The sequence below is a fragment of the Balaenoptera physalus genome (assembly GCF_965194825.1).
Source record: "Balaenoptera physalus genome assembly, chromosome: 5".
Classification (NCBI taxonomy): Eukaryota; Metazoa; Chordata; class Mammalia; order Artiodactyla; family Balaenopteridae; genus Balaenoptera; species Balaenoptera physalus.
In genome coordinates this window covers 45,511,684-45,538,922 of record NC_138884.1, presented here as the reverse complement: position 1 = coordinate 45,538,922, position 27,239 = coordinate 45,511,684, and the positions used below count along the sequence as shown (strand labels likewise).

General features: G+C 38.1%; 1 protein-coding gene and 1 long non-coding RNA gene across 2 annotated transcripts; one reads left to right on the top strand and one right to left on the bottom strand.

Annotated features, from left to right (window-relative positions):
- Positions 1-2,956: 2,956 nt before the first annotated feature.
- LOC309661493 (protein transport protein Sec31A-like) lies at positions 2,957-21,522 on the bottom strand (the record flags this gene model as incomplete). The annotated part of the gene is made up of 6 exons (XM_082463180.1): positions 2,957-3,480; positions 4,960-5,031; positions 7,459-7,578; positions 9,951-10,214; positions 11,716-11,774; positions 21,198-21,522. Coding segments are annotated over 6 exons (1,020 nt in total), but the record flags the coding sequence as incomplete, so codon positions are not given.
- LOC309661733 lies at positions 7,854-9,659 on the top strand. The gene is made up of 2 exons (XR_014264226.1): positions 7,854-8,108; positions 9,602-9,659. It is a non-coding gene; the product is annotated as an uncharacterized lncRNA (long non-coding RNA).
- Positions 21,523-27,239: the final 5,717 nt, after the last annotated feature.

Sequence of the window (27,239 nt, the reverse complement as noted above, 5' to 3'; positions counted from 1 at the left end):
CAACGAAGACCCAACGCAGCCAAAAATAAATACATCTTTTTTAAAAAAAAGAAATGGACTAAAAAAAATCAACAGGGTGTGCAGCTCCACTAAAAAAAGGATCTCAGACATTACTGAGTAATGATGTTTATACAAAGTTATTCTAGGTGACTAACATTGTTTGCTAAGTAAATACTTTAGCAGGTCTCTGGAAACATTAAACCAGAGTGTAAAAAACATGCACCACGGTTAAACCAAAGTCTATTTCCTTTTGTTTGATTTTATTAGGTTTTTCAAGGTCTGTCCCAACACCCTAAAACCCACACATTCCGTATCTCCCAGAGGGGAGAGAAAGCAAACAGCTGGAAATTTAGGAGTGGTGCAGTCTGACCCCAATCAGCTCGTAGGGGCACTACTCAACCTGAGCCTGAGTGAATGGTATGGTCACCAAAGCCCTGAGCAGAGCAGATGCTACAGAAATGTATGTAAAACCAGTGTGCCAGGAAAAGTGGAACTATAAAACTAATTTGATCACTTTTTCTTTGTAATTTAGTTTGGTTAAAAGATTTGGAGCATTTATCTGTTAGGGGAAACAGTTAAGAGCTTCTGCGCATAGGCAGTCCTTCTTCACTGAATAATTGGAGATGCTACCTGCCTGTGACTTCTTCAGCATCTGATGAACACCCTGATAGATTTGTCAGGGGTGACATTTGGGAATGCTGCCACCGCAGCAGTTGAACGACAAAGAGGGGTGCATACGTATATATGTATGTGTGCATTTGTAGATGTCCATTCCAAATGAAGTCTCCACCATGGCTGAGCAGTCAACAGATGGCCTTGCAGTCGTTCTTAGGTGAACACAAATCTGGTTCAGGAGACAAGCGGTTATCAGAAAAGTGTTAACCGATCACCATCCCTCCCTTTATCTTTCAGGCAGGTGTTAAATAGAGTACATCTGCTTGCCAGGAATCCTACTGCATCTTTCCATCCTCCAGCATACATGGGAATTCTCTGAATCCAAAGGAATATATAGGCTTGTTGGACTCTCAACAGTCAGATGCAGAGCAGTTGTTTCCAACTTTCTCCTGCTGCCACACTATTAGAATGAACCACCATCTCCATCAGCCGTGCATCCCACACACATAAAGCTTCTCAGACGGGGCCTAAGGTACATCCATCCCATCCAGCCCAAAAGGTCATACGCAGAGTGGAGGAGAGGAGCAGGTGAAGTATGAGAAAGCACGTCCCAGGGATCTGCTATGTCTCCCAGCCAACGCCCAGCCCCACCTACCAGTTTCCCTCGCACCCCTTTCCTTGTTCGCTTTTCTTCAGGAAAACAAACTGCTCTCTTCCCATAATCTCCTGTTATCTTCATACTGCAAGACTAAACTCTATTTTGGGTTCAAGTCTTCTTACCTCCATCCACTTGTAACAGCTGCTCAGATGTTTGCTGCTGCAAATCGTTTGTTTATACTCATACTTGTAAAATCTTTGGGGTTGGTCAGGGCTCCACTGCCACCTATTCCTGTTTCTCATCTTTTGGAATTTTTTTTGTAAAACGCTGCCAGTTATGCCATTGTCATGTCAAGGTAATCATGCAGCCATAACACAAATCCTAACTATAAGGGCAATACCTCAAAAAAATTACTAGAGGCCAGCCTGCTGTTCAGATGGGGTCTTGGGCTGACACCACAGTCGAGGGTCAGGTCCAGAAGGTCAAGTCGCCGCTTCAGTGAGTCATAGGACTGACTCAGACCACCAAACTCCCAGGGAGCTGATATATCACCCCACTCGTGAGGCTCCAATGCTCATTCATGTTATTAAGGTTCTCCTTTTTCAGTTATAAAACTATTTTTATTTTTTAATGTCTTTTTTTTTTTTTTTGGCTGCATTGGGTCTTCGTTGCTGTGCGTGGGCTTTCTCTAGTTGAGTCCAGTGGGGGTTACTCTTTGTTGCAGTGCGCGGGCTTCTCATTGTGGTGGCTTCTCTTGTTGTGGAGCACCGGCTCTAGGCGTGCGGGCTTCAGTAGTTGTGGCACGTGGGTTCAGTAGTTGTAGCTCGTGGGCTCTAGAGCGCAGGCTCAGTAATTGTGGCACACAGGCTTAGTTGCTCCGCAGCATGTGGGATCTCCGCGGACCACGGCTCAAACCTGTGTCCCCTGCATTGGCAGGTGGATTCTTAACCCCTTCGCCACCAGGGAAGTCCCTATTTTTATTTTTAAAAGAGGGGTTTTATTTGGTGAGCAGGGAATCCCAGCAAAGGAAATTAAGAGGGTCTTGCAAACTATGTCACTTAGGCTGCAAAATGCCTGATGAGCTGCACTTAGTCCTTGAAACAGCACCTGTCTTCACAGTAGTCACACTTTTTATCTTCTGCTTTTCCAACTCACTTAGGTAAAATTGCTTAAACAACGAAAATTATTAGTATCTAATTCTCCTCAAGATTCTATGGGGACCATTATCTTTTGTTTACCACACTGTTCTTCAGACAGATTACAATAAAATCATTTGACGAAAATACTGTCTGAAAATATGTCGATTCAGGAGGCTGACAGAAGTTAAAGCTTTCTTTCTGAACTTAAGTACCTCAGAGAAATAGGTAACTTTTTAAAAATGGATGAATAAGTTTCTAAATATAAAATGGAGACAATTCAATCTTAAAACTCAAACAGAATATTGAAAACATTAATAGAAAAAAGTTCAATGCATCCTACAGAATGAAAATGCTCAATCTTTTCCTATAGATACTTAAAACTAGTGATCCCACTTTTCATTAATATTTGCTAAAATCTATGTAGCAGCCTCTAGATTTAGTTATTTGTTCAGGACCAAAGTGAAGCCAAAGCCACAAAAAATAGAGATTAAACTAAACTGTGAGTAGCCGTTTAAAAAAAAGACTACATACACATAAATAGGATTACACACTTTAATCTGATTGACACGGAGGAAGTAGGGAGGACATGAAAGAAATTTAGTTGCAGCTCTGCTTTACACATTACCAAAGGCTCCTTCTCCAAAAAGTAAACCTGAGGTTTCAAAAACCATATTTTATCAGAATACTTCAGGAAAGCATACTATGTGTAATCCAGGAAATACATTATTTGCAGAATAGGAAAATCATCACAGGCAATAAAAGATTACAACAAAAGAAAGCACCAGGGTTTTGAGCAGGTCTAAGGTGAGTATATCTGCAGAAACAATGTAAATGTTCTTGAGTGGCTGCTATGGAAACATGCTAAGGAAGACTGGTCCACATCTTATCGTTTTTTAAAACATGTTTCTTTGGAAAAACGGCAATAGTGGCTGAGAGTGAAGCCATCCTTTAGACGCCCAGCTTATTGGCCTGGGTGAGAACCACTTTGAGAACTGGCATGAAAGCAGAGGTCTCACTGAAGTTGCTGGTGCTGACTGTGTGCGTATGGATGGTCAAGCCTTCTGAGTAGTTTCGAGTCTCAATGCTCCTTGCGATGTTGTGTAAACCATTGATGATTGTTGGTGAAAGCTGAAGTAAAGGTGGAATTGAGAGAGAGAATTAAATTAAGGAAGAATTTTCCATGAGACCCTCTATAAACATTAAACCCTGATATTTAAGAGGAGCTTGAAATAAACATTATTTCAAAAATGTATAAACTGGTGAGCATTTCTAGAAAGATTCTCGGACCAACCAACACTTAAGTTATAAAAGCGAACCATGACAAAATGATTATGTAAGGAATTACTTACGAATTATACATGTATGGTAAGCCAGGTATTTTCTTACAGAAAAGCCAGATTTCCTTCCCCAAGTTGAAATGTTAATGTCTCTCTCCACTTAAGAGCTTTCTTATTATTTTATTTTAGATAACTTAAATATTTTAAATAACTAAATTATTTTAGATAACTGTCTCACACTTTTTAAAAGTTTTCCTATGTACATGAAGGAGTTTCACGATTCTTAATCATGACATCTCGAAGTAGGGGCCCAATTTACTCTAAAACCTTGCGGACAATAAAAACCTTGCACTTCTGGTCCACTGCCATTAGGAGGGCAACAGTCCTCATCATGTACTCAATTTGCCAGCTCTTAACTGCTTTTCATAATCCTGTCATCTCTGAAAATCATAAGACCTCTAGTTTTTTTCCCCCCCATGTCATTACTTGGCATACATGTCCATACTTTCCAGAGAAGACTTTATTTTGGATCAGTCCATGGGCCACACCACTTCCACTGTTATATCAACTTTCTCTGGTTTGGTTCTCAGGAGACAAATGGTTATTTTTAGCTGATGGCATTGATATGGGGAATGGGGAAGAGAAATGCTAAAATGCAAAAATGTGAAAAAGTCCCAATTCTTTTTTTCTCTACTAGTGCTTTCATTAATAAAACACAACAATTCTAGAAAGGAATGGAGAGGTTGGGAGGGACAAGAGAACAGAACACACAGGGCATTTACTCCTTACTGCCGATCATCTTCATAGTTATACACATTGATCTGCTCAATTTGTGGCTACCTTTGGCTTTGCCTTTGTGTAATAGCTATTCTAAAAGAAAAGGATCAGAGTCTTAGACTACGAGAGAGATTACAGATTTGGTCTCTGGAAAACAGAGTATCTGCCCACTCTCTGATTTCTTAATTCAAGGGACATATAAAAATGAATAGAAGGCCAGTTACTGTAGCAGCAGTACAGGCCAGTTTGTAAATCTGCTCTTTGTCATAAAAAAGGTTAAAAATTCTCTCTCCCTCTTAATCTCTCTCTCTCTCTCTCTCTCTCACACACACACACACACACACACACACACACACACACACTGCCCTATCCCCTTTTCCCCGGTGACTGAAATGTAAGATTTAGACAGAGAAAAGCCCATTCTATGAACTGTCACGATCATTTTGACCCCAAGCATACTATATATTACATGCAAGTGCTGATGAGACACTTATTTTACTAGCAACCAGGAATAAATGATTATCATAAATCCTTCTTTTCCCCACAAACTTACTGTCTGTTCCCTAAGTTTATCATACAGAAACTCCAAACGTTTGCTGGCATCATCTAGCTTCCTCTTGGTTTGCTGCAGGAGAGAAAAAACAGGTATGTTATGTATGAACAATAACTTTTATCCCAAGAACTTGCCTTACGTCATTTCACTAAACCTTACAGTCATGATGTTGGACAGCTTCATTTTATAAAGAAATGGAGATAGCTAAGACCGAGGAACTTGAACAGATTATTAGAACAGAGATCAGTATCTATTAAGGCAGGGAGGGCAAGAAAGTGAGAGCCTTCCTCCTAGGGTGCAAAGTGGAGCACTGGCTGATTTCACGGGGACTGCGGCTCACGTGAGGTGAGTGAGTGCCCATCTACACTGTGTGCACAGGCAACACGAAGGGCCACCTGGAGGCAGCAAGAGGTCGGTGTACTACAGAAAGGAAGGTCTAACAGTTACTGTAAATTAAATAAAATGAACATTATGGGCGCTAGAAGGCAAACATACAGGTGAACTGTGGAATCTCAAAGTACTACTTACACGCTCAGTCACATTTGGTACATTTAATCCTGTCTTATTCTGGGCCTTTAAAACACCAAAAAAAGGAGAAAATTATCTTTTGGTGGCTTAAGATTATTAAGAGGGAAGTGTTAAAATGAGTTCTTAAATTAAGGACTCCTCCTACCCTCATCCTAGTACTGTGAGTATAGTGAGAGAAAACTATCCTAAAAGTAAAGGTTTAAAATTATACTGTGATTAACTTAATATCTACATTATGCAACAGCCTTAAAAGTGACACTGCTTTTCAATATTTACTGAGTGACTACTACGCGCCATGCTGGGACAGTGTTGTGTCTCATGGATCTCATATTCTATTGGGTGGGGAAAGGATACTAAATAAACAATATATTGTATGTCAGATGGTGATGAGTGCCATGAAGAAAAGTTAACAGGGTAAGGGGGTCAGCAGTGTTGGCAGTATGACGTGGTAAGAAAGTCCTGACGGCTAATGGGACATCTGAGCAGACACCAGGAACAAGTGAGCAAGAGCTATGCAGCTCTGTGGGGAAGAGTTCCAGGCAGAAGGAGCCACAGGTACAAAGTCTCTGATGCTGACACGTGCTTGGTATGTCTGAGGAGGGAATGTCAGTGTGTCAGAAGAGGAGTGCGGAAGAGGTGACGCCATCGAGGATAAACTTACAAACTAAGCTGTGCTGCACAATTACGTTGTGCTGTTTGGACATAACTGAAGTGGAAATAAGAATAAAGCCATACTATAAAAATGATGTCAAGTATTGATTAAGATGGACTTTTGTGGAGGGTTCAAAGTTAATCCCACGTAGCTACCAGCAGGAGTCCTGGGCGGTATTTGAACTTCCTCCCCAACTAGTGACAGGAACAGTTTGTCTTTCTCTTCTGCCCAGGGGTGCTGGGTCACCAGAAGGAAGGTGATAGGGTGACCTGGAGGAGGGGAAGCTCAACACAAATTTCCTAAGCTAGGCCATGTACGAGGTGTCCTCCCAACCTCTATTTACATTAACTCATGCCTGAAGGAAGACTGGAGCTTTCCCACATTTTTATTAGGATTCCTCCAATTTGTATGATGAGGACCTGTCTGCCTAGGAGACACTGTACACTTACCTGTTTAACAGCTTCACCTGTTCTCTGTTCCTAGCTTCGTCTTTCCATCGCTCCCAGAATGCCAGGCGCTAAGGTTTATGTTACCTTTCCCCTGCCTCTGCTTTCCTGACACTTTCAGTGCAGAGAATTGCTTTCCAAAAGACTGGCAGAAGGCTGCACATATTAATACTCAATGTTTGATGAAACAACAAATTCCAGAAGCTGTTTTTCAAGCAGACAACTGGCCAGTGACTAAATAAACATATTCAATGTTTGTTGGCAGAAAGTGAAATTTCATCTAAAACAAAACTGGCTTTGTGGAATTTTTGTTGTTGCCAATACAGTCATCCTCTAATAAACTGAGTAAAATCAGTTACTTTGACTATGAATATGACTCCAATATCTAAAGCACTGAACTATTTTTAAGGTCTTAGCAAAGTTAAAGATTGTCTATCTACTTTTAAAAGCTTTGATGTAAGCTCAGAAAGAAACCCCAAATCTGAGTTTCACCGTTCTGTTGTATTTTTGTGCTAGGCATAAGGTTTGCCGATGAGACTCAGTGCCGCATAGTGGTGGAAAGCATGAATTCTGGAGCCAGACTAGGTTCGAATGCTGGCTCTGCCTTAATTATTACGTAACTGCTTTTTGCCTTAATTTCCTCCTCTGTAAATAAATATGACAAACCTACCTACCATGAGGTTGTTTTAAGGATTAAAGTTATATGTAAAAAGCAGTTGAATGTGTTTTTATATGTACAGCAAACTATATATAAGTGCTAGCTTTACTACTTTTGCATAAACTTTCAAAATACATCTTGTAAGACTTTAAGCAATCATTATAGAAGCGCTCCATAAGGGATTCTTTTAATTAAGCAAAATAAAAAATACATACAGGATCTGTGGCTGAAGAGAGGCAGCGCTGAATAAGATCCTCAAATGTGGTCTTTAGAATGAGGTGTTCATCTGGAATCGGTTTCTTGGTAATTTTTTCTGTTGGCAAAGACTGCACATGCTGGAATAAATAATACCATAAAATGACTAGAAATGACCAGAAGTTACCTATACACAAAGCCCTGAATCTGTGATAAAGAGAAACCAAGGACCTTGTAGGTAGGCTCTTCAAAATCAAATGAAAAATTAACATGTGAAATCACTTGGGATAAGCAAACATAAAAATCAGATATTCAGTAGAAGATACAGGTACTCTTTCTACAGCTTCTATTTTCAAAAATAGGATGGATATAAAGTATCTGATTAATTATGGAACATACATTGATCACGATTTCATATAACTGATGGGAAGGAGACCTGTGCCAGTAGGAAATGAAAAGAACAAGGCATTTACAAAGTTGGCTGGTTGGAGTGGCTGCTTGCTTTGCTTGTTGGCTCATTTTTGTTTATCCTGACGTTCTTCTATTCTTTGGTTTACTCTTGGAGGGTGTTAGCTGGGCTATTATCAAACTGCAAGATTACACCAACGGTGAGGATAGAAGAGACCATGATCTTACTGAATGTACAGATGGGAAAACAAAGAAGGAATGTGTAAGTGTTTAAAGTTTTGACTGATTAGTTCATTCATAGAAAACATTAGGCAATTCTGTATTAGGCATTGGCTAGGTATTGGTGAGCCAATACGGAAATGATCTCATCCCACAGGGAGTTTACAGGCTGATGGAAGAGAAAGTTTTAAAATGTCATAAATGTATGTAAAATAGCAACTGTGATTAAGTTAACATCACTGGAACCAACAGACAATATAATTGGGATTTAACTGAGGGGAAGGCTCTTGAAGGAAGTTATATCAGAAGGGTAAGTAGGAGTTAACCAGTTAAATGGGGGAGGAAATGCATTCCAGACAGAAGAACGTGTACACAGTCAGGATCATGATACAAGGGACTGAAAGGGGGTCACTGTAGCTGGAGCAGAGAGAGCGAGCAAGGAGGAGTGTGAGCTGAGCGATTCCAGACAATGTGAAATACTTTGGTCTTTATCCTGGGAACAATGGGAAGCTGTAACGTTTTAAGCAATGAGGAGATAAGACCAGATAAGAGATGAGTCAAAGTCGATGCTGGCAGACCAACTAGAGGCTCCTGCACTGCTTAAGACTGGAGACGAAGGTAGCATGGACTAGACTGGAAATGTAGAGAAGGGATTTGAGAGAGATTTTAAAGTAATATCAACAAGACTCGGGGATAGCTCTGAAAAACAGGTTAAAGGAAAAAGAATATAAAGATGATGCCCAGGTTTTTGGCTGGATTAAATAGGAAGGGTTATGGTGCCATTCGCTGAAACAGGACACACCAAAAGACGACTAGGTTTGGGAGGAAGACGATGAGTTAGATTCTGGATATGTTAAGTGTGAGGTGCCTCAGAGACATCCAGGTGGAGAGGAAGCTGGACACTAGGGCCTGGCTGAACACACGCCTCCGTGCAGCTCTCCCTTTCAGCGGTAACTGGGGTTCTGGCCCAGATGAGCGCAGCTTGAGCACCCAGCTCTAAACAAAAGTGGACGGCTTCACAAACACCACAGACGTGTAATTATACAAAATTAACAGTGCGTCTTTGTAATTTTATATATTCTCGTGGAAAGAAGAAGGTCCTCCCATCTCCATCAGAACACTTGTTTTCATAATGCAACTGTTAATGTTTAGAAGTTCCTTAGGCAGAAATCTCTTAACAGCAAAACATAGTCTTGTGGTAGAGATATAATCTTTACAAATTTGACTTCAGAGAGTCAAAGACAGTAACAGACAGAAGAGCTAGTTTTATACTTGGGCAGGAATTGATTTCATCTTATGTTGAGCTGTGACTTTACTTTTCATGAATAGATCAAAATGTTTCTCTTTGTATGTCTAAGTCAGTTATATGGAAATATGATAGATTTTTCATCATCTAGAGCCCTGCCAACTAGCTGTTTGTATGTGAAAAGCAAGCACAAATCTATATCTCCATCTAAAGATATGGCTATATTATTAGCTCTTACACATACACAAGAAAATATATAACTCATTACATTTTTATTTTCTATTTTAAAGGAAAAAACCTTTGGAAACAGCTTCTGCTTAGCAACCTTGGATGCAAATATGGATTCAACTGCTCTTAAATTGTGGCTACTGATTAGATCAGATGAAACACTGTAATTGCCAAGTTACTGTTAACGTATACTAGTAAATACATAAGCTCCTTCTAGAAAGTTTGTATATGGCCTCGTCATTGAAAAATAATATACATACATGAACAATCTTAAAAAAAAAGGTATTATTTTTAAGTTGTCTAAATTGAAATCAAATTGAGGTAATAATAAAGGTATAACCATAAAAGTTAAAACGTTAAGAAAACATACCGAAATAGAGCCATCTCCCACTTCCACAGATTTACTGTTACCTGCATGGTATTTCCAATAGGAGCCCCAGGGGCACCTTCAATATTGGGCTTTGAAAAAGACGGAGGCATGCCTGGTTGACTGAGGGGTTGCTGTATGCCGTGGAAGGGCTGGCCACCTGGAAGGTGTGGCTGCGGGAAGGAAGCTTGGCTTGATATTGGTGCTGGAGCTGAAGGCTGTTGCTGCAGCATCTGTGACTGGGGGTCACCCAAGGGGTTCATGATTGGTGATGTGATGGGAACAGGAGGCGTAAAGTTCTCAGGCATCTTTTAAAAGAAATAAAAGGCACCAAGAGTAAGGAGAAAACGGTATGATGACAACATCTCCTCAGCTTTAAATAAGGGAGTTAGCCATTTGTAGCAACGTGGATGGACCTAGAGATTATCACACTAAGTGAAGTAAGTCAGAAAGAGAAAGACAAATACCATATGGTATCCCTTATATGTGGAATCTAAAATATGACACAGATGAACCTATCTATGAAACAGAAATAGAATCAGGGACATAGAGAACAGACTGGTGGTTGCCAAGGGGGTTGGGGGAGAGTTGGAATGGGAGGGTGGGGTTAGCAGATGTAAGCCTTTATGTATAGAATGGATAAACAACAAGGTCCTACTGTACAGCACAGAGAATTATATTCTATATCCTATGATAAACCATAATGGAAAAGAACATATTTAAAAAAGAATGTATACACACATACATGTATAACTGAATCACTTTGCTGTTCAGCAGTAATTAACACAACACTGTAAATCAACTACACTTCAATAAAAAAATTTAAAAAAATAAGTAAGGGAGTTAGACTATTCCATGGTTAAAAACATTTTTTTAATAACAGTAGAATACTTTTTAAAATGAAATTTTATGCAGAATTCTAGAGAAAAACATAAAAGTAAAGGTAATCTAGCTAAGAGGGCTGGGAGCTCAAACCTGGACCTTTGTTTCCCCTTTACCTTCCACACTTATCCCATAACGGGCCAAAACCATGGTGTTTTTGAAAGAGGATGTCAAAGTCTGGAGAATTATATCTAGCCATACTGGGATCAGATATGCCAAATATGTGTTTGTGTGTGTCACGTGATCAGATGTAATACCTTTTTCCCAGATCATTAAGTGATACCTACTTAGTGATCAATCACACTCAAAGCAGTAGATTAAATTTCTGATTATCATTGACCTAATTTTGGGGGGGCTTTCATCATTTAGTATCTCCCAATTTTACATTCTGGCCTCTCATTACTATACTTGGGGGACAGAAATCACTAGGAGTAAAAAAAAATAAAAAGGCTTGGGGTAAAAGAAGGAAAGAAGAATCTTAAGTTATGCTCTAACAGCTCTCAACAGTTATTAACATCTAAATGATGCTCAGCTACAAGGCTATTTCTTTTCATATTGTATGTGATAGACAAAAATAGTCCAAAATATAATTACAAATTCATGATTACTGTTAGAACCCAAAACCAAAGTAACTCCTAAAAAAAAACCATTTGAGAAGCATGAAATTTTGTTTCCTACTCTTTGAAAAAGATCTGCTGGGAATTTACATCTTGCTTTTTAAAAAGGGTTTAATTCATACCACCATACTATTTTGTACTTTCCTTCCTTCCCTTCATGGATTAGAAGATGTAAGTTGAAATACACATATTAAGTATATTAGTCAGTCAGCTTTGCCTTTAAAGGAACAGTGAAGTGTGGTGTGCTTCAGGTGGCTACATGATTGACAGGACACCTGTAGGCAACTGAATAGACATCTTTTTCTAGTACCTTCTTCTTCTTGGGTACTCTGTTCAAAGCTGGAGGATCATTCCAACCATTCTGAGAACCTATAACAGATAATAGAGGGCATTTTCCTTTAGAATCCTGAAAAGAAGAACACTAAATTGTATCCATCATATAATATCTTCAAATTTTACTTTCACCCTGAGATAACTGTCACAGAAGTTTTACCAGCTGAGCTGCTGGGATCACTATGTAGCCCTGGACTCTCAAACTCATTACCTCTAATAATCACAGGGCCTTGGCTTAGAAAGCAGCATATCTTGACATTATTTCCTTTTAAAGTGAAAGAGTTGTACTAAATTTAAGGATAGTGAAGTTTTTATGTCTATATTGGTATATAACCTTCAAACAATTCTCTCCTAAGAAAGAAAAAATAAATCCCCTGAGTCTGCTAAAAAAAAAAGGCTTCTGATATATTCAACACACAAAAAAAGAATAAAAGTGGCAATCTTCTATTTCCCCAGAGAGCAATTCAGCATACCCAAATCATCCACATGGTAGAAACACTGTTAAAAAAACAGAGCCCAACTACGCAACACCAGTATGTTTTTATCACCTTTGCGTTAAGAACAACCTATAAAGTAGAAAAAGGCATTCAAATATCTGTGGTAAGATTTTTTTTTTAATACACCCCTCCCCCCCCAAAAAAAATTTCCACGCTGGCAGCAAATATAAAATTAAACTACTGTCACCTTTAGGAAATTTCCTCCCCCCTCAAATCTCCCAAAACCTGTCATCTCAAAGTGAGAAATGAATATGAGTAGCAGAACTCATTAAGGTACTTAATGCCTGTATTTTTTAAAAACAATTTTTTAAAACATCTTTATTGAATGCCTGTATCTTTAAAGAAAAATGGAATAAAACATGCCAGAGATAAGATAATTACTAAATCAAAATATAATCATTTTACATCTTATTAAGTTTTGTGTATGTGTATATGTAAGAGCAAAAAATTCTTCTTCTTTCAATAAACATTCTTTCAGTATTTTACTTTTGCTTGTTTTATTGATATCTACGATATTAAATCACAACAAAATTGCTTAGCAAACCAAAGAACATAATGTCATAGAAATTTTGTAAAAACAAGATCTTCTCCTAACCAGCATGCACTCATTTGCCTTGATTTTAAAAGTAGAATTAATTTTCTACAAGGTGACTAGGAGACAGAACGCCAAATGAGCCTCAAAACATTCAAGAGCTAATCACAAAATATTAAACCACATGCTGCTATTTGCTTAACAAATTCTTAAAGTTCTCATTATACACAGACTAATCATTCAAACCTCTCCCATCACCTTCTAATCTTTCTTATATCTAAGACAATCTTGGTATAGCCTTGTCTTTCAGTCTATATAAAATAGACAACTTTTATGATTCAAGATCATTTGTGTCACTATGTTAATTCAGTCAGTTCTAAGATTTGATTCCATTAAGAACTGATCAGATTTAGGGTATTATCGGCTTTAAAGTTCACATGCATAATTGTGAATATCCATTCATTAATTATAGTCAGTGATTCAAAGATTTCCAAAGATATATTTTGTAACTAATTCACCTTCCAACATAGACGCCTGGTCTTGCATAGACTGATTTTCTGTAGACAAAATGTAAAAGTCACTTAAACAGTATTATCATCAAAGATATTCTAAACTCTACTCATTTTTTTTTTGAATTTTTGAATTTTATTTATTTTTTTATACAGCAGGTTCTTATTAACTATCCATTTTATACATATTAGTGTATACATGTCAATCCCAATCTCCCAGTTCATCACACCACCACCTCCCCCCCACCACTTTCCCCCCTTGGTGTCCATACGTTTGTTCTCTACATCTGTGTCTCTATTTCTGCCCTGCAAACTGTAAACTCTACTCATTTTATAATTGTTTCTCCTCCCTCCATCAACCCCAAGAAAGAACAAACTAATTTTATAAGGGAATAAAACTTACTTTTTAATCAAGTCACGTGAAATGGCTTCTATCTAATTAAGAAAGTAATCATTTTGTGGGCAAAGCTAATTCATTCATGAGAGCACTTCCTAACATATTATAACTGTGTCCATTTTAGTATTTTTTAAAGCTGTGAATCCAAATCAGTTGAAGATCTTGCAAAAATGCAGATTCTAATTCACTAGGTATAGCGTAGGGCCTGAGATTCTATTGCTTCAGCCAGCTCCCAGGTAATGCCAGTGCTGCTGGTCTAAATCCTCTTTAAGTAGTAGGATTTTAAAGAGAAATGGGAGGATTTCTGCATTGTCGTGCAGACTTTAACACTACATTGTTAAAGATAATAAGCATGTTAGACGATCTTAACAAGGAGGTGCTACTTTACTGCTGGATTTGGGAGGCCCCAAGGATCTGCATTCTGGAGGAACTGTAATTTCTGGGGTCACAACATGAATATGAGCATAAATGGGAACAGGCCCAGTAAATATGTAACCATCTCATATGGTCTTCTCTATAAGAATATACAGATTTGCAGACTGTTTAGCACAAATCTTCCAGAAATCACTACTTCTCTTAAAAGAACTGAAGTTTCTGGCAGTGGACAAGAGGAAAGAAGGCTGAGAACTAATACAGCAATTCCAAAATTGTCGGATGTTCAGGATTGGTCCAGGCCCAGTCTCCAATCAAAAGCGTGCAGTGTAGATACATCATATGTACATACAACTTACGGGAATTCAACTTACGGGATACATCATATGCACATACAACTTACGGGAATCCCGTAAGTATGTGGGAGTTATGATAGTTGAACTTGGGGAGAGAGGAATCGAGAGTATATAGCATTAACTAGTGAGTTCAATTCAGTTTGAGCTCTACTCAAGAAGCACATGCCCCAGAGAAACTGTGAGGTGGGAGAACTAATGCCACAGTTTGGAATTTCTCTGTATGGCGCTAAGGAGAGATGTTTCTCATGCAATATGGCTTCTGACCACAGGCAACTTCTTCGTGAGGGCTTAACTGAAGAAAGCGGTGATCACGGATAACTGACTCTTAAGTGATTTCTTATTTTTGTCTTAAATGATGACTTTACAATTTAACTTCCCATGCAAGGTATGACCTCACAGCACTACAGTTAATAAATCCCTGGGAGTCACTGTGTGTGTGTTATGACAGAGGACAGACCTGACTTGAAACTAGTGATGTACTCTCTAGCGCCAGACTTCAGCTTCTGGGCTGAGGGGGTCAATATACAGTCCATCCCCAGGTTCTACATCTGCAGATTCAACCAACTGAAGATCAAAAACATTCAGGAAGGAAAAAACTCCAAAGAGTTCCCAAAAGCAAAACTTGAATTTGCTGCAAGCATTTACACTGTATTGGGTATTACTAGCAATCTAGACATAAAAGTATATGTGCATAGGTTATATGCAAATACGACACCACATTATATAAAGGACTTGAGCATCCTTGGATTTTGGTATTGGGGCGGGGTAGGGGGGAGTCGACGGTGTGAAAAACCTAAAAGTACTGGAGGTACCCTGGCCTTGATCGTTTTTTTCAGGGAGCAGTCTCAACAACATGCCTCCTCTCTAGCCCTGTGAAACGTGGGAGCAGAAGGTGAGACCAGTTTTTCCTCTAACCTCTCGTGGCAGTGATCTTAGCCTTGGATATTAAAGCCTGAGTGGGTATCCTGATTTCACCAACTATCAGCAGCACAAAAAAGTATGTGGAACAATTTCATATGACCCTTTGGTAGAATGACACCAAAGTTATAATGAAATCAAATTAAATCGAAAGTTACGAGTAAAACTGAATGAAATAAGAAACAAAAAGATTTTCAACAGGAACATATAGCCAGTTGGCTATCCCTCATAACTTGAGGGTGGGCTGCCTGTTGAATTGAAAATAACGACTGTACAATAATCAAAGTTCCCACCAAAACATATGCCTAACTGGCCCCTCCTCACCTCAAACCATGCAATATATTTAGCAATATGTTTTATTTCAGCCCAGAAAATCCTTGTTCAAATCTCTGATCAATTTAACAGTTTTATCTTAGCTATGATTCTAACCCCTCAATACTTTTGCTTTTATATCTTTAAATTGTTTAAATATGACTTTTTCAAAACACAATTAGGGCTTCCCTGGTGGCACAGTGGTTGAGAATCTGCCTGCCAATGCAGGGGACACGGGTTCGAGCCCTGGTCTGGGAAGGTCCCACATGCCGCGGAGCAACTAGGCCTGTGAGCCACAATTGCTGAGCCTGCATGTCTGGAGCCTGTGCTCCGCAACAAGAGAGGCCGCGATGGTGAGAGGCCCTCGCACCCCGATGAAGAGTGGCCCCCACTTGCCGCAACTAGAGAAAGCCCTCGCACAGAAACGAAGACCCAACACAGCCATAAAACAAAACGAAACAAAACAATTAAATTAACCTCTACTTTATGGAGACACACTTTAATAGCAACACTAGGTAAAGCAAACTGAATGAAGAACGTGAATATCTACAGGAGACAGTATTATGGGGGTTCATTATGGATGTGCAAAATGATACTCTTGGTCAATATGTTTAAAAAAAGATAGCACAGTCTAATCTTGGACATAATTCTCTCATAAAACTAGTAAGGGAAGATAATCTTTTTTACCTTTTCAAAAAACCTTAAAAATGGGCATAAATCTCTTTCTTACTCTCTTTTTAAACATGACAATGACTTTAAAGAACATTGGAAAATGGTTCATGGTGTAATATTAAGGAAAGTAGTAAGATGTAAATTATGAGTGTATGTGGGAGTTATGATCTCAATTCTTTAAAAATGCATGCATACAATAAGATACTACTATCTTCACACCCATTAGAATGGCAAGAATTAAAAACAAAAACAAAAAAACAGGAAACAAGTGTTGGTGTGGATGTGGAGAAATTGGACCCTTACGCATTGCTGGTGAAAATGTAAAATAGGTCCACCACCTCAAAAAATTAAACACTGAATTACTATTTGATCCAGTAATTCCATTTCTGGGTATATACCCAAAAGAACTGAAACCAGGGACTTGAACAGATATTTGTATACTCACATTCATAGCAGCATTATTCACGGCAGCCAAAATGCCCATGTGTAAGTTAATGGATAAACAAAATGTGGTATATACATAGAGTGGAATATCACTCAGCTTTAAAAACGAAATTCTGATTACATGCTATAATATGGATGAATCTTAAAGACAGTGAAACAGCCAGTTACAAGAAGAAAAAAACTGCATGACTACTTATATGAGGTACCTAGAATACATACATAGAGACAAAGTAGAACGGTGGTTACCAGGGACTGGGGAAAACGGGGGGTTTTTAATGGCTACATAATTTCAGTATGGGATGACAAAAAAGTTCTGTAGTTAGTGGTGATGACTGTACAATAATGTAAATGCACTTGATGTCACTTAAAAATGATTAAAATGGTAAATTTTATGTTATGTATATTCTACATTAAAAGAACTTTAATATATGCATACATACATATATGTGTGCATATATGTGTACGAAGGGAATAAATACACCTAAATTATTAGTGGTTATATATGGGTGGCAGAATTACAGATAATTTTAATTTTATTCTCTATACTATTTGAGGCCTTTCAAAATTCTACAGTAAAAAATTAATAAAAATCAAGGGAAAATTAACTTAAAAACTGAATATGGCATGTCACTGGATTCTGGAGACCCTTATCCACCTTAGTGTAGGGATTAGTCCTCCACATGGTCTTTAGGGAAGGAAGAGAGAAGCGCTTGGTCTCACATACAGAAGTGGAGTTGCTACCATCCTTACTTGAATCTCACTTCTCAATGGGAACCTTCTCAAGGTGTTCTTGCATAATGGTAGGATGTAGGCACTGGCTAAGATACTCTCAGCGGATTCACAGAAAAATATTAGTGCCAATGGTACGGAGACTTTTGGCTAAAAGATCATTTGAGACGGAGAGGACAGAGCATCCTTGTTAATCATACACCTCCCCCTTCCCCGTTAGCCTCGCACGTCACATTATTTAAAAGGCACCACAAAGTTAAAAATTTAAATTTAGAGAGAATGAATCCTTAAGGTCATTTTCCAATGACACGAGATAAAACAGATGTATCCAAAGAAAAATAAAGAAGGCTATCATGCTCCTTTCCTTTGTTTAAAGGGTTAAAAACCAAGTACTTATAATTTGACTACGGAATGTTTATGAAAATTTAAAAAAAATTTTTTTTCAGCACACTGTTTCACGAAAATATTCAATATTATGCCCCTTCAAGACTCTTCTATGTGAAGGAGCACAAGACTATATATATATACATATATATATATACCCAAATTAAATTTTCCATTTTTTAATACTGTTTACTCAAAAACAGCTTCATGAGAGCTTCACATTTTATCAGAAAATTTTGCTAAGTAAACTTCTTGGGCCTTCACATTTGAAAGTGCTCTCCCTTAGTAACAAGTATACATTAAACCAGGGACAAAAAAAAAGGTGGGGGGGGCGGGTACAAGCAATATCTTACTTATCCTGCACAGTAAAGCTAGGAAAACTTCCTGCTTTTTGTGCTGCCACCACTGAAACATGTCGCACTATACTAACTTAGGCTGTTAGCACTTTATACCTTGAACTCGGAGACAGCCTGTTTTCCTTGCCTCTGATTCTGCCATGCTGCCCACAATCTGTTTTGCAGAACCACCTCCAGGTTAACCTCCCTAAAGTACCACTTTGACCATGCCTCTCAGGAGTTCAAACTCCTCCACTAGAAATTTTCTTCTTACTGTATGAAGTATAAATTTCTTGCCCTGACATTTAATGTCTTCCAAAAGTTGGCCCAAATACAAATTTTATGTTCCAACTTACAACAAAGCTATGTGCTGTTCACTAGAAATAGAAATGTACTGTACTTTTCTGCCTTCCTACCTGTGCCTAGAATAATTCTGATTATAGACTGAGCAGGTTCTCATTAAGAATTTACTGAATGAATGTTTTGATGATTGCAACATGAGTTTCTCTGAGCAGTGCGCACATAATTTTGTGGTTCACTAATAGTTACAGGGCTTGAAAATCCTAGTGTCTATCAAGAAGAATCCACCGGACAAGTGGAATTTCCAAGTCCCGTAGAAAACCATGATATAATAATCTAAGACATATTAGAACAAAGATAAAACTTTTAGTCACAGTTATCTGTATAACCTAAGCAAACTTTTTAGGAAATCAAAAAATAAAATAAGGTAAAGCTCTAACTGTTAATTAAAATACAGGGACTACTAACATGCAAGAGGTAACAAAGCAGCTAGCTTAGTGCATGCTGAGTATTGCAAAATGTATGGCTTCATCTTCCTATTAGTTACTGTGCTTCTCAGCCAGGTTAGAACATTGTTACTTTGTACATAAGCAAAGACTTTATTATAAGGCCAAATGCCCTTTAGCTTAAGGAGGAAAAAAATACCCATGCAAATATTTAACTTAGATGATGAAGTAACAAATGCTTAAAATAGTGATGCTAAATGTTTCTGTAATTCCAACACTGATAGCTATTTCTACTGCTTTCATCAGGACTAGACTATCTGGTAAAGAAGAATGAACATGGGCTCTGAAGACTGAGAGACCTGGGTATCTCAGTTGTATCTCAACTTGGAGTCTATCACCATGCAATCATGAAAACATTATACACAACCCTAGGAAACTCAAGCTTCCTCATGGCAATTTTTAAAAAAATAATTATTCCTATTTCTCATGGTTATGAGAAATAAGAAAATATACGGCAGTGCTGGTACATGTCCAATGTATGTTCAATAAATGATAATTCACTTTCCTACTTCCCTGCACCACTTTCCTATGTGGGGATTTACTTGAATCCATCTTTCACTCAAGTTATTACCCAACTATTCAGAATATATACTGTTTTCGCTCATCCAGGTTTTAAAAGGTAATTTTTTGAACTCTACAATTGAATGAACACTCCTCTCTAAATATCAACCTATTGAAATATCTGTATTGAAAATTATACAAATTGTATTTGTGTAGTAAAGGCTGATACATATTGTGTGTATGATTTTTGGTACTTTGGACTTTAATATTATATATCAAAGAAGAGAGAAGGAGATATGTGTATAATTCTGGATCCATAAGACTGCCAAGAAAAAAAATACTTCCTCAATAAATCCTATTATATGACCAGTGTTTTCAGTTATTAAAGCTACTGCTTAGCAGTTAAAAAGAGAAAAACATATACTGGACTTCCAGGAACAACTTCAGTAGTAGAAAGCAAGACTCACTTCTGTTTTGCCCCTCTAGTTTAAAACCATCAATTATAATCTGAAAAGGAAACTATTTTCAAATACCCTTAGTAACAAGTATACATTAAACCAGGGACAAAAGGAAAAGGCCCAGAGCTCTAATTCTGGGCGAGGTGTCATCACGGCTAACTTTGCAGTCACCGTCCCCAAATGCTTTCAATCTCTTCCTAAGCTTATGCGTACATACTATTACTATTATGAGGAAACTGAGGCTTAAAGTTAAGTACTTATTCAAGGTCACATAACTAGAAAGGAGTGAAGCTGTGATACAAACACAGGAAGTCTGATTCCAAAGTCTGAATTCTTTGCTATGTTAGTGGTTCTTGCCCCGATTCATTGATCTCTTTTTGTAATACGTACTTCTGAGGCCCCTTTTACAATCCTAACATGAAAATCAGATAATATTACCTACTCATAAAAAATTAATATAATGCTTTAATTGTAACATGAAAGATAAAAAGAATCTATAAAATGTGTATTTACTATAAAAATAATTTTAAATTATGCTTTTAATTAGAAAATTTCAGGCAGAACTACCCTGTCAACAACAAAAATGCCTAGAAATTTCCAAAATGTTTGTGAGGGTAGAATTGTCCTAATGGAGAGAATCCCTGCACTACTGTATACTTTCTGCTGTCTTAGAGATTCTGTCAGAGTTGCATTCTTTCACTTTTTTCCTTTCAATACACGTCAAGATCCTTGCTCACCTTTACAAACAAACATAATTACAAAATTTGTACAGCCTCATTAAACCCTGTATTATTTAATCTCTATGAATGAATTTAAGGCACAAATAATTTTAAAAACTGAAAATCTAGGAAGAACACAGAGCATCGTTTTACTCTGGCAAAGAAATTAGTGTCAATTAAATCTAGTTCCAACCACCACTTATCTGGCCAACTAATTTCTTACCGCTTATTTTAAATTCAATGGCAGATTATATACTCTTACCCTTTTAAAGCTCTAAAGCTTTTCTCATTTAGCAACTAAAGTTCACTATGGGAAAATCACACTTTTAGAAATAGTTTTAGAATTTGTTATACAATTAAATCAATACCTCACCTTGCCCAGTTTATAGTTAGAAGTAATTCCCCTCCATGCACCCACGTGATCACGAAAAAATAAAAGAGGGAGCCAAACCAAGTCCCTTTCAAGCGCAGACCTGTTCTTTGGGATGCAGGCAGCTCGCCGGCAGCAGGCAGTGTACCTGTTGCTCCAGGAGGCAGCGCATACGCTGAAGATGACGGTGGAGCTCCTGGTCCGCCGTGCTGGAAGGACGCTCCAGAGCGAGGGGGAGGAGGGAACGAGGCAGTGGGGCTGGACGTAGGTGGAGAGGCCTGGTGCTGTGCTGTGTACAGCTGAGACTGCCCAGAATAGGACGAAGCGGAAGATATGTACGGGGTGTTAGGGTAAGCGTTTGAAGCAGGGGGCGCAACAGGCTGCTGAGGTCGATACGCTGCTGACCCCCCTGTTCCGAAGGAATACTGCTGGACTGGCTGAGAAGCTACACCAGGGAGAAGGAGCAGAGATTTTAATTAGTTACACATTTATTCAGACAGCAACAGAAAACCAAAGTTATCTCATTCTATGGAAATTATTTTCTAGTTCAAGTCAATTTAAAACTGCAAAAGAAGAGGAGAGTGATAAGAAAATAAATTAATTGTGCTAAAAACTGCTTCTTGCATCCTAAAAGCACTAAAATGCAATAAGCAGATAGATAGATGGGGGGAGGAGAACTTAAGGGAGGTGGGTAGAGAATATATAACTATATATTTAGGTGAGCAGAATTCTGCTCAAAGAGGAATAATGAAGGATATACCTGTGTATCAGAGGGAGAGGCTGCAGGTGGATGGCTGGGAAGGGCGGTAGGAGTTTTGTTACTCCAGGTAGTGACAGTGGGGGCAATTCTAACCTGAATTGAACAAAGAAATACCAATCACAGAACATAAAACATGAAAATGTTAAAAGAAGAAACAAAAAACCCAACAGGCATTAATAGCCAGATGCAAAGCAAAAAATAAGAGCAGCAAGATAGCATACGTTAGCCAGGCAACTGCTTTCAGGTAATCCCTTTCAAGGGATTCCAAAAGAAAAAAGCACCTTTCACAACAGAACAGGGGAAGGAAGGCAGTGGAAAAATCAATATGAAAACTAAATCAAAGCAGAAAGAACAATGCCGTTCAAGTGTCAAGAGTAAGTGGGAAAAGGTAAGTTCTGTAACTAGGGAAGGAAAGAAGACATTCCAGGGGAAAAAAAAAAAAAAGGTAATTGAGTGAAAAAGTGATTTTTGAAGCACTAATTGTATTCATGCTACTATTAGATCTGTAAACATATTGCTATAAGCTCCCTTTTCCGGATTTCATTAGAGCCACAAAAATTATGTTAGTTCCGTATGAGGCTTAGAATCATACAATCAGAGCATATTAAAGATCATCCAATCTGATCCCCACCCTTTACCACTGAGAAAACCAAGGCCCAGAGAACTGAAGGGGCTGGCTGAAGTCCATACAACCTGTTGCTGATGGAGCTACGACTGATTCTAGGTCTCCTGATTCCCAGGCCAGTGTCTGCCACGCTACGCCATGTTGCTTACCCTGGAGTCCAGAGGTTTTCAAAAACATTTTTTTAAGCCATCAGAATATCTTTTGTCAAGTAAATCTTTGTAGAAGAAACTCTATCATATAAACAATTAATAGCAAAGATGTGCTGGTCATAGTAGGAGGAGAACTCCTACTCAGTTGGCTTCTCTTTCAGAAATCCCTTTACTCCTGCCTATAAACATGCCTTTAAAACCACAATCCACTGTCCTCATTCAACATATCATAAGCTTTAACCAAGAAAATCACTGCATAATTTATGACTGAATTTGTTTTCCTTTTCTTAAAGTATGAGACTGCTAAGTCACGGTATAATAAAAGTCCTTCATGGTTTTTACATTTTCCCAGAAAGATAGATTAAACCCAAGGACATAAGGAGTAAATATTCTCTTCTCCCAATGCAGAGAACACCTTACTTCAGTGCCCTGACACAGTGAGGTCAAACTCAAGGTGCTTAGCTTAGGAGTTCCAATCCTGTTAACCATTAACTAGCCATGCTGACAAATTCAAGCTCTATGTCTTAAAACTCTGGTTAGTCGCTAGACTTCTCCACCTCTCAGTTTCCCAGCCATCACCTGATTTGCCCTATCTATGCCATAGACTTTCTAAGTCTAGCAACAAGAGTGGAGAATTTAGTTTTGTTTATCAATATACCCTCAATAGGGAGAATAAAGACAGGCCCTTAAATTCATATTTGTCAAATGAACGAAAAAACAAAACAGAGAGTAGTACAGTCATAATTATATTCAAATGTAATCTATCCTGATTAAATAGCAATCAAAAGCATGACAGACAAAAGAGCATGAATTTTTTTTTCATGGTTTTATGCTTAGTTTTGCTACAAAATGTAAAAATGACCCCATCAATTCTATCAGCAATTTGTTCTATTTTAAAATGGGCAGAGGGACTTCCCTGGTGGCGCAGTGGTTGGGAATCTGCCTGCCAGTGCAGGGGACACGGGTTCAAGCCCTGGTCCGGAAGGATCCCGCGTGCCGCGGAGCGGCTGTGCCTGTGCGCCACGGCTGCTGAGCCCCCGTGCCTGGAGCCCCTGCTCCGCGCTGGGAGAGGCCACCACAGTGAGAAGCCCAGGCACCGCAGCGAGGAATGGCCCCGGCTCGCCGCAACTGGAGAGAGCCTGCACGCAGCGGCAAAGACCCAACGCAGCCAAAAATCAATCAATCAATAAATAAATAAAAAAGAGAGACTGCCATCGAGGTGGTTTCATCTCAAAAATAAAATGAGCAGAGTACCTACTAACTTTGTTATCAATCAAGACCATTTATTACTTACGAAAATATACTTTTTATTTAAGAACATGAAGGTTATCTGCTGGTCTGGAAATATAAGTTTCTACATGAAATAGTAAAAGACAATAAGAGGTCACATTTATGCCACTAACCATTTGGTAATTTTAATTTAATAAATAAATTAGTTTATTAATAAAAATTATTTAATCATCTTTACATTCCCCATGACCTACAACTTCATATACCTTTGGTCACTCACTTTTCTCTAATATAAAGTTGTCCAAAAAAATGTTTGTATTCTGGATACTCTTTATTGTGCTGATACAGAAGACATAGTAAAACCACACTAATGATTCAGAAAATAATACTTAAAAAGAGACTATTTTCTAAAAACACTTTAAAAAATTGACCAAATTACCCACAAAATTGTTCCCACTACTTTACTTAGTTTGTTAGATGAATCAAATTAAATTTCAAGAACAGATGTACATGTGTAATTTAAGCTTGAGTGACGGAGAAATAAGAAGAAATCTCCCCAGAGAGCTTAAGTTAATTTTACCTAGTTTGTAAATTATTTGACTAGATTAAAGGGATAATTTTTAAAAACATCATAAATGCTACTTTCAAGAAAAGAAAAACTATAACCATTAAAATAATACATTGTCTAGTTTTATCACTGGTCTCTTACTCAAGACACTAAAACCACCAATTTGAAATACATAAATGTTCCTACTTTAATCTGGACCATATCACTCACATGGGGATAATATTGTTGAGCTGGAACTCTTGGCATCTGTGTGTGGCCAGCAACTGGTCCAGGCCTGCCCTTGGGCAGCTGCTGCCTCTCATAAGGAAGTTTAGGTGACTCCTGTTGCCCTGGTTCTGGATCTCCTTGTGCTCTACAAAGTCTGTCACGAAGCTGAACAATATTTGGCTATAAGAAGCAATGGAAGAAAGCAGAGCCAATTGTTAAGAGTTCACCCAACTATATATGACAGCATGTTGATCTTCTTAAAGTAAGCTTGATCATTCATATGATTTTTGTTCATATGCTGTGTATTATGCAATAAACCCCGGCACATTAGGGTCTGACATCATGGTTTCTAATACTCAAGAACTGACACCAAAGGTCCATTATATACAGTGTAACTTGTAAGTTCACTGAGGCAGGGATTTGAATTATGCCTGCCACATGGTAGTATGCAAGATCAATGTCACTTATCATCACTGCTCTTTTGTTGTTTCTCTTGCAGTTGAGTAATGCTCACAAATCACAAAAGCAGCTGAAAAAATACAACTTTGTTTCTCTGCAGGGAAAAAAGGCTCCAAAAGAGAATCAGCTGCTAAAGATGGTGATGGAAGAAAATGGTGATCTATGAAAGACATGAAAATTAATAAAAAAAGAGATACTTGAAATAAACTAAAAGAGTAAGATGTCAAACTCAGGGTAGCTCACACAGATCTATAATTATATAGATCAATAGTAAGTATGAGTTTACCATATACATGTTCCAGTTATTAACAAACAACAAAAAAGCAATGTGTTAAAATGTTTCAGCAAGAATTCATTTAATATCTATAAAAATGATACATTTCTATAAATTCATTAAAGGTTTAAACACATCATTTACATTTTGTAGGTATACTTAGGTAAACCTGCCTTTTATGGAGGGGAACTTTATACTATAATGATATTACAAAGTCTCAGGAAATAGTCCCCAGAAAATACTAAGGGTATACTGAGATATATAGGAGGAAGTAACATCAAAATTACAAGTTTTGCATAAAGAATGTTCTTTAAAAGTCCAAAGAAAAGCATGAAGAATAACCTATAGAAAATGTATGTGATTATAAACAGTATTAAAAATAAAGAGTTTAATTCTCAGGCTAGAAGGTCTAAAGGTCTTAGAGTAAGTCAGTCTTAAGATAAAGGGTCTTATACCTCAATATAATAAGAAGACCTTATTAAGTACAAAATCCTATAAAACTATTATACCAAAGTCATTATAAAGATAAAGACTTTGTTTCTATTCTACTTCATATTCTCATGAACAATTTAGAAAGATGTGAGCTGGATCCTACATGTAAGTGTACACAAAACCAACTAGAGAGTCATACCTCCACAGTCCTGGAACACAGATATAAGTATTTTTACTCAATCAAATTTACTGACAATTCCCTAGAACAGACAAAATACTGAAAACAATTAACTAAAAAATTTCGTCAAAAAGAGAATAAAGTTTAGAACAAAAAGTATAGAAATAAGAAAAGGCTCCAAATTAAGCTCTAGCAGATACACAATGCAGATAGAAATATCCTGCTTGTGGAAAATCTTCCTCACTCCCCACCCCAGCTTCCACCCATGCTGCATTATCGGGTTTAGATTTCCCTCCTCTGTGCTCCCACTACCTCTATCATTGTCCTTATCACTTTGGAATCCCATGTATACTTCTGTTGTCATTTTGAGTTTGGAAACTCCCTCAGGGAAAGGATCTTGGCAATCCTATTCATCACTACATATTCAGTCACTTATTGAATTGAAACAAATATCATGAAAAAGCCCAAGTTTTATTGCACACCAAATAAGGACACTAAATTAGGAATGTGATATAGTTCTCTCTGCCTTGAATACTTTAAAAATATACTCACCCACAGACAGCATCGGACTGAAACGGCATATAAAATGAACGACTTTGTTAACTCCTGGGGTGTCATTTGTGAGAATTTTAAAATCACGACCCCAATTTGTTTGATTAAGTATTAACATTTATATCTTTTTTTTAAAATAACTAATACCTTCTTTTTTTAATGAATGAATGAATGAATGAATGAATGAATGAATTTATTTATTTATGGCTGTGTTGGGTCTTCGTTTCTGTGCGAAGGCTTTCTCTAGTTGGGGCAAGTGGGGGCCACTCTTCATCGCGGTGCGCAGGCCTCTCACTATCGCGGCCTCTCTTGTTGCGGAGCACAGGCTCAGCAATTGTGGCTCACGGGCCTAGTTGCTCCGCGGCATGTGGGATCTTCCCAGACCAGGGCTCGAACCCGTGTCCCCTGCATTGGCAGGCAGATTCTCAACCACTGCACCACCAGGGAAGCCCAACATTTATATCTTTGAAGATACCTACAAAGAGTCTTGTGCACAGAATCAGCATTTGGCTTAGGAAACAAAAAGCTGGCCCTTTTCCTACTTATTCTCCTCAAATACTAAGCCTTTCAGTACAAAGGGACAAGCATTCTATCTCTCTGACACAGCCTGGGTACACCTGAAATTACACTTGAAGACGTGTCAATAACATTCACCTATTAGGTGATAGAAATTCAACTGCTCCAAATCATTCCACCTACTAGTACATTTATGTTTCATACTGAGTGCTATCTACTGAACTCACCTATTAAAAATAA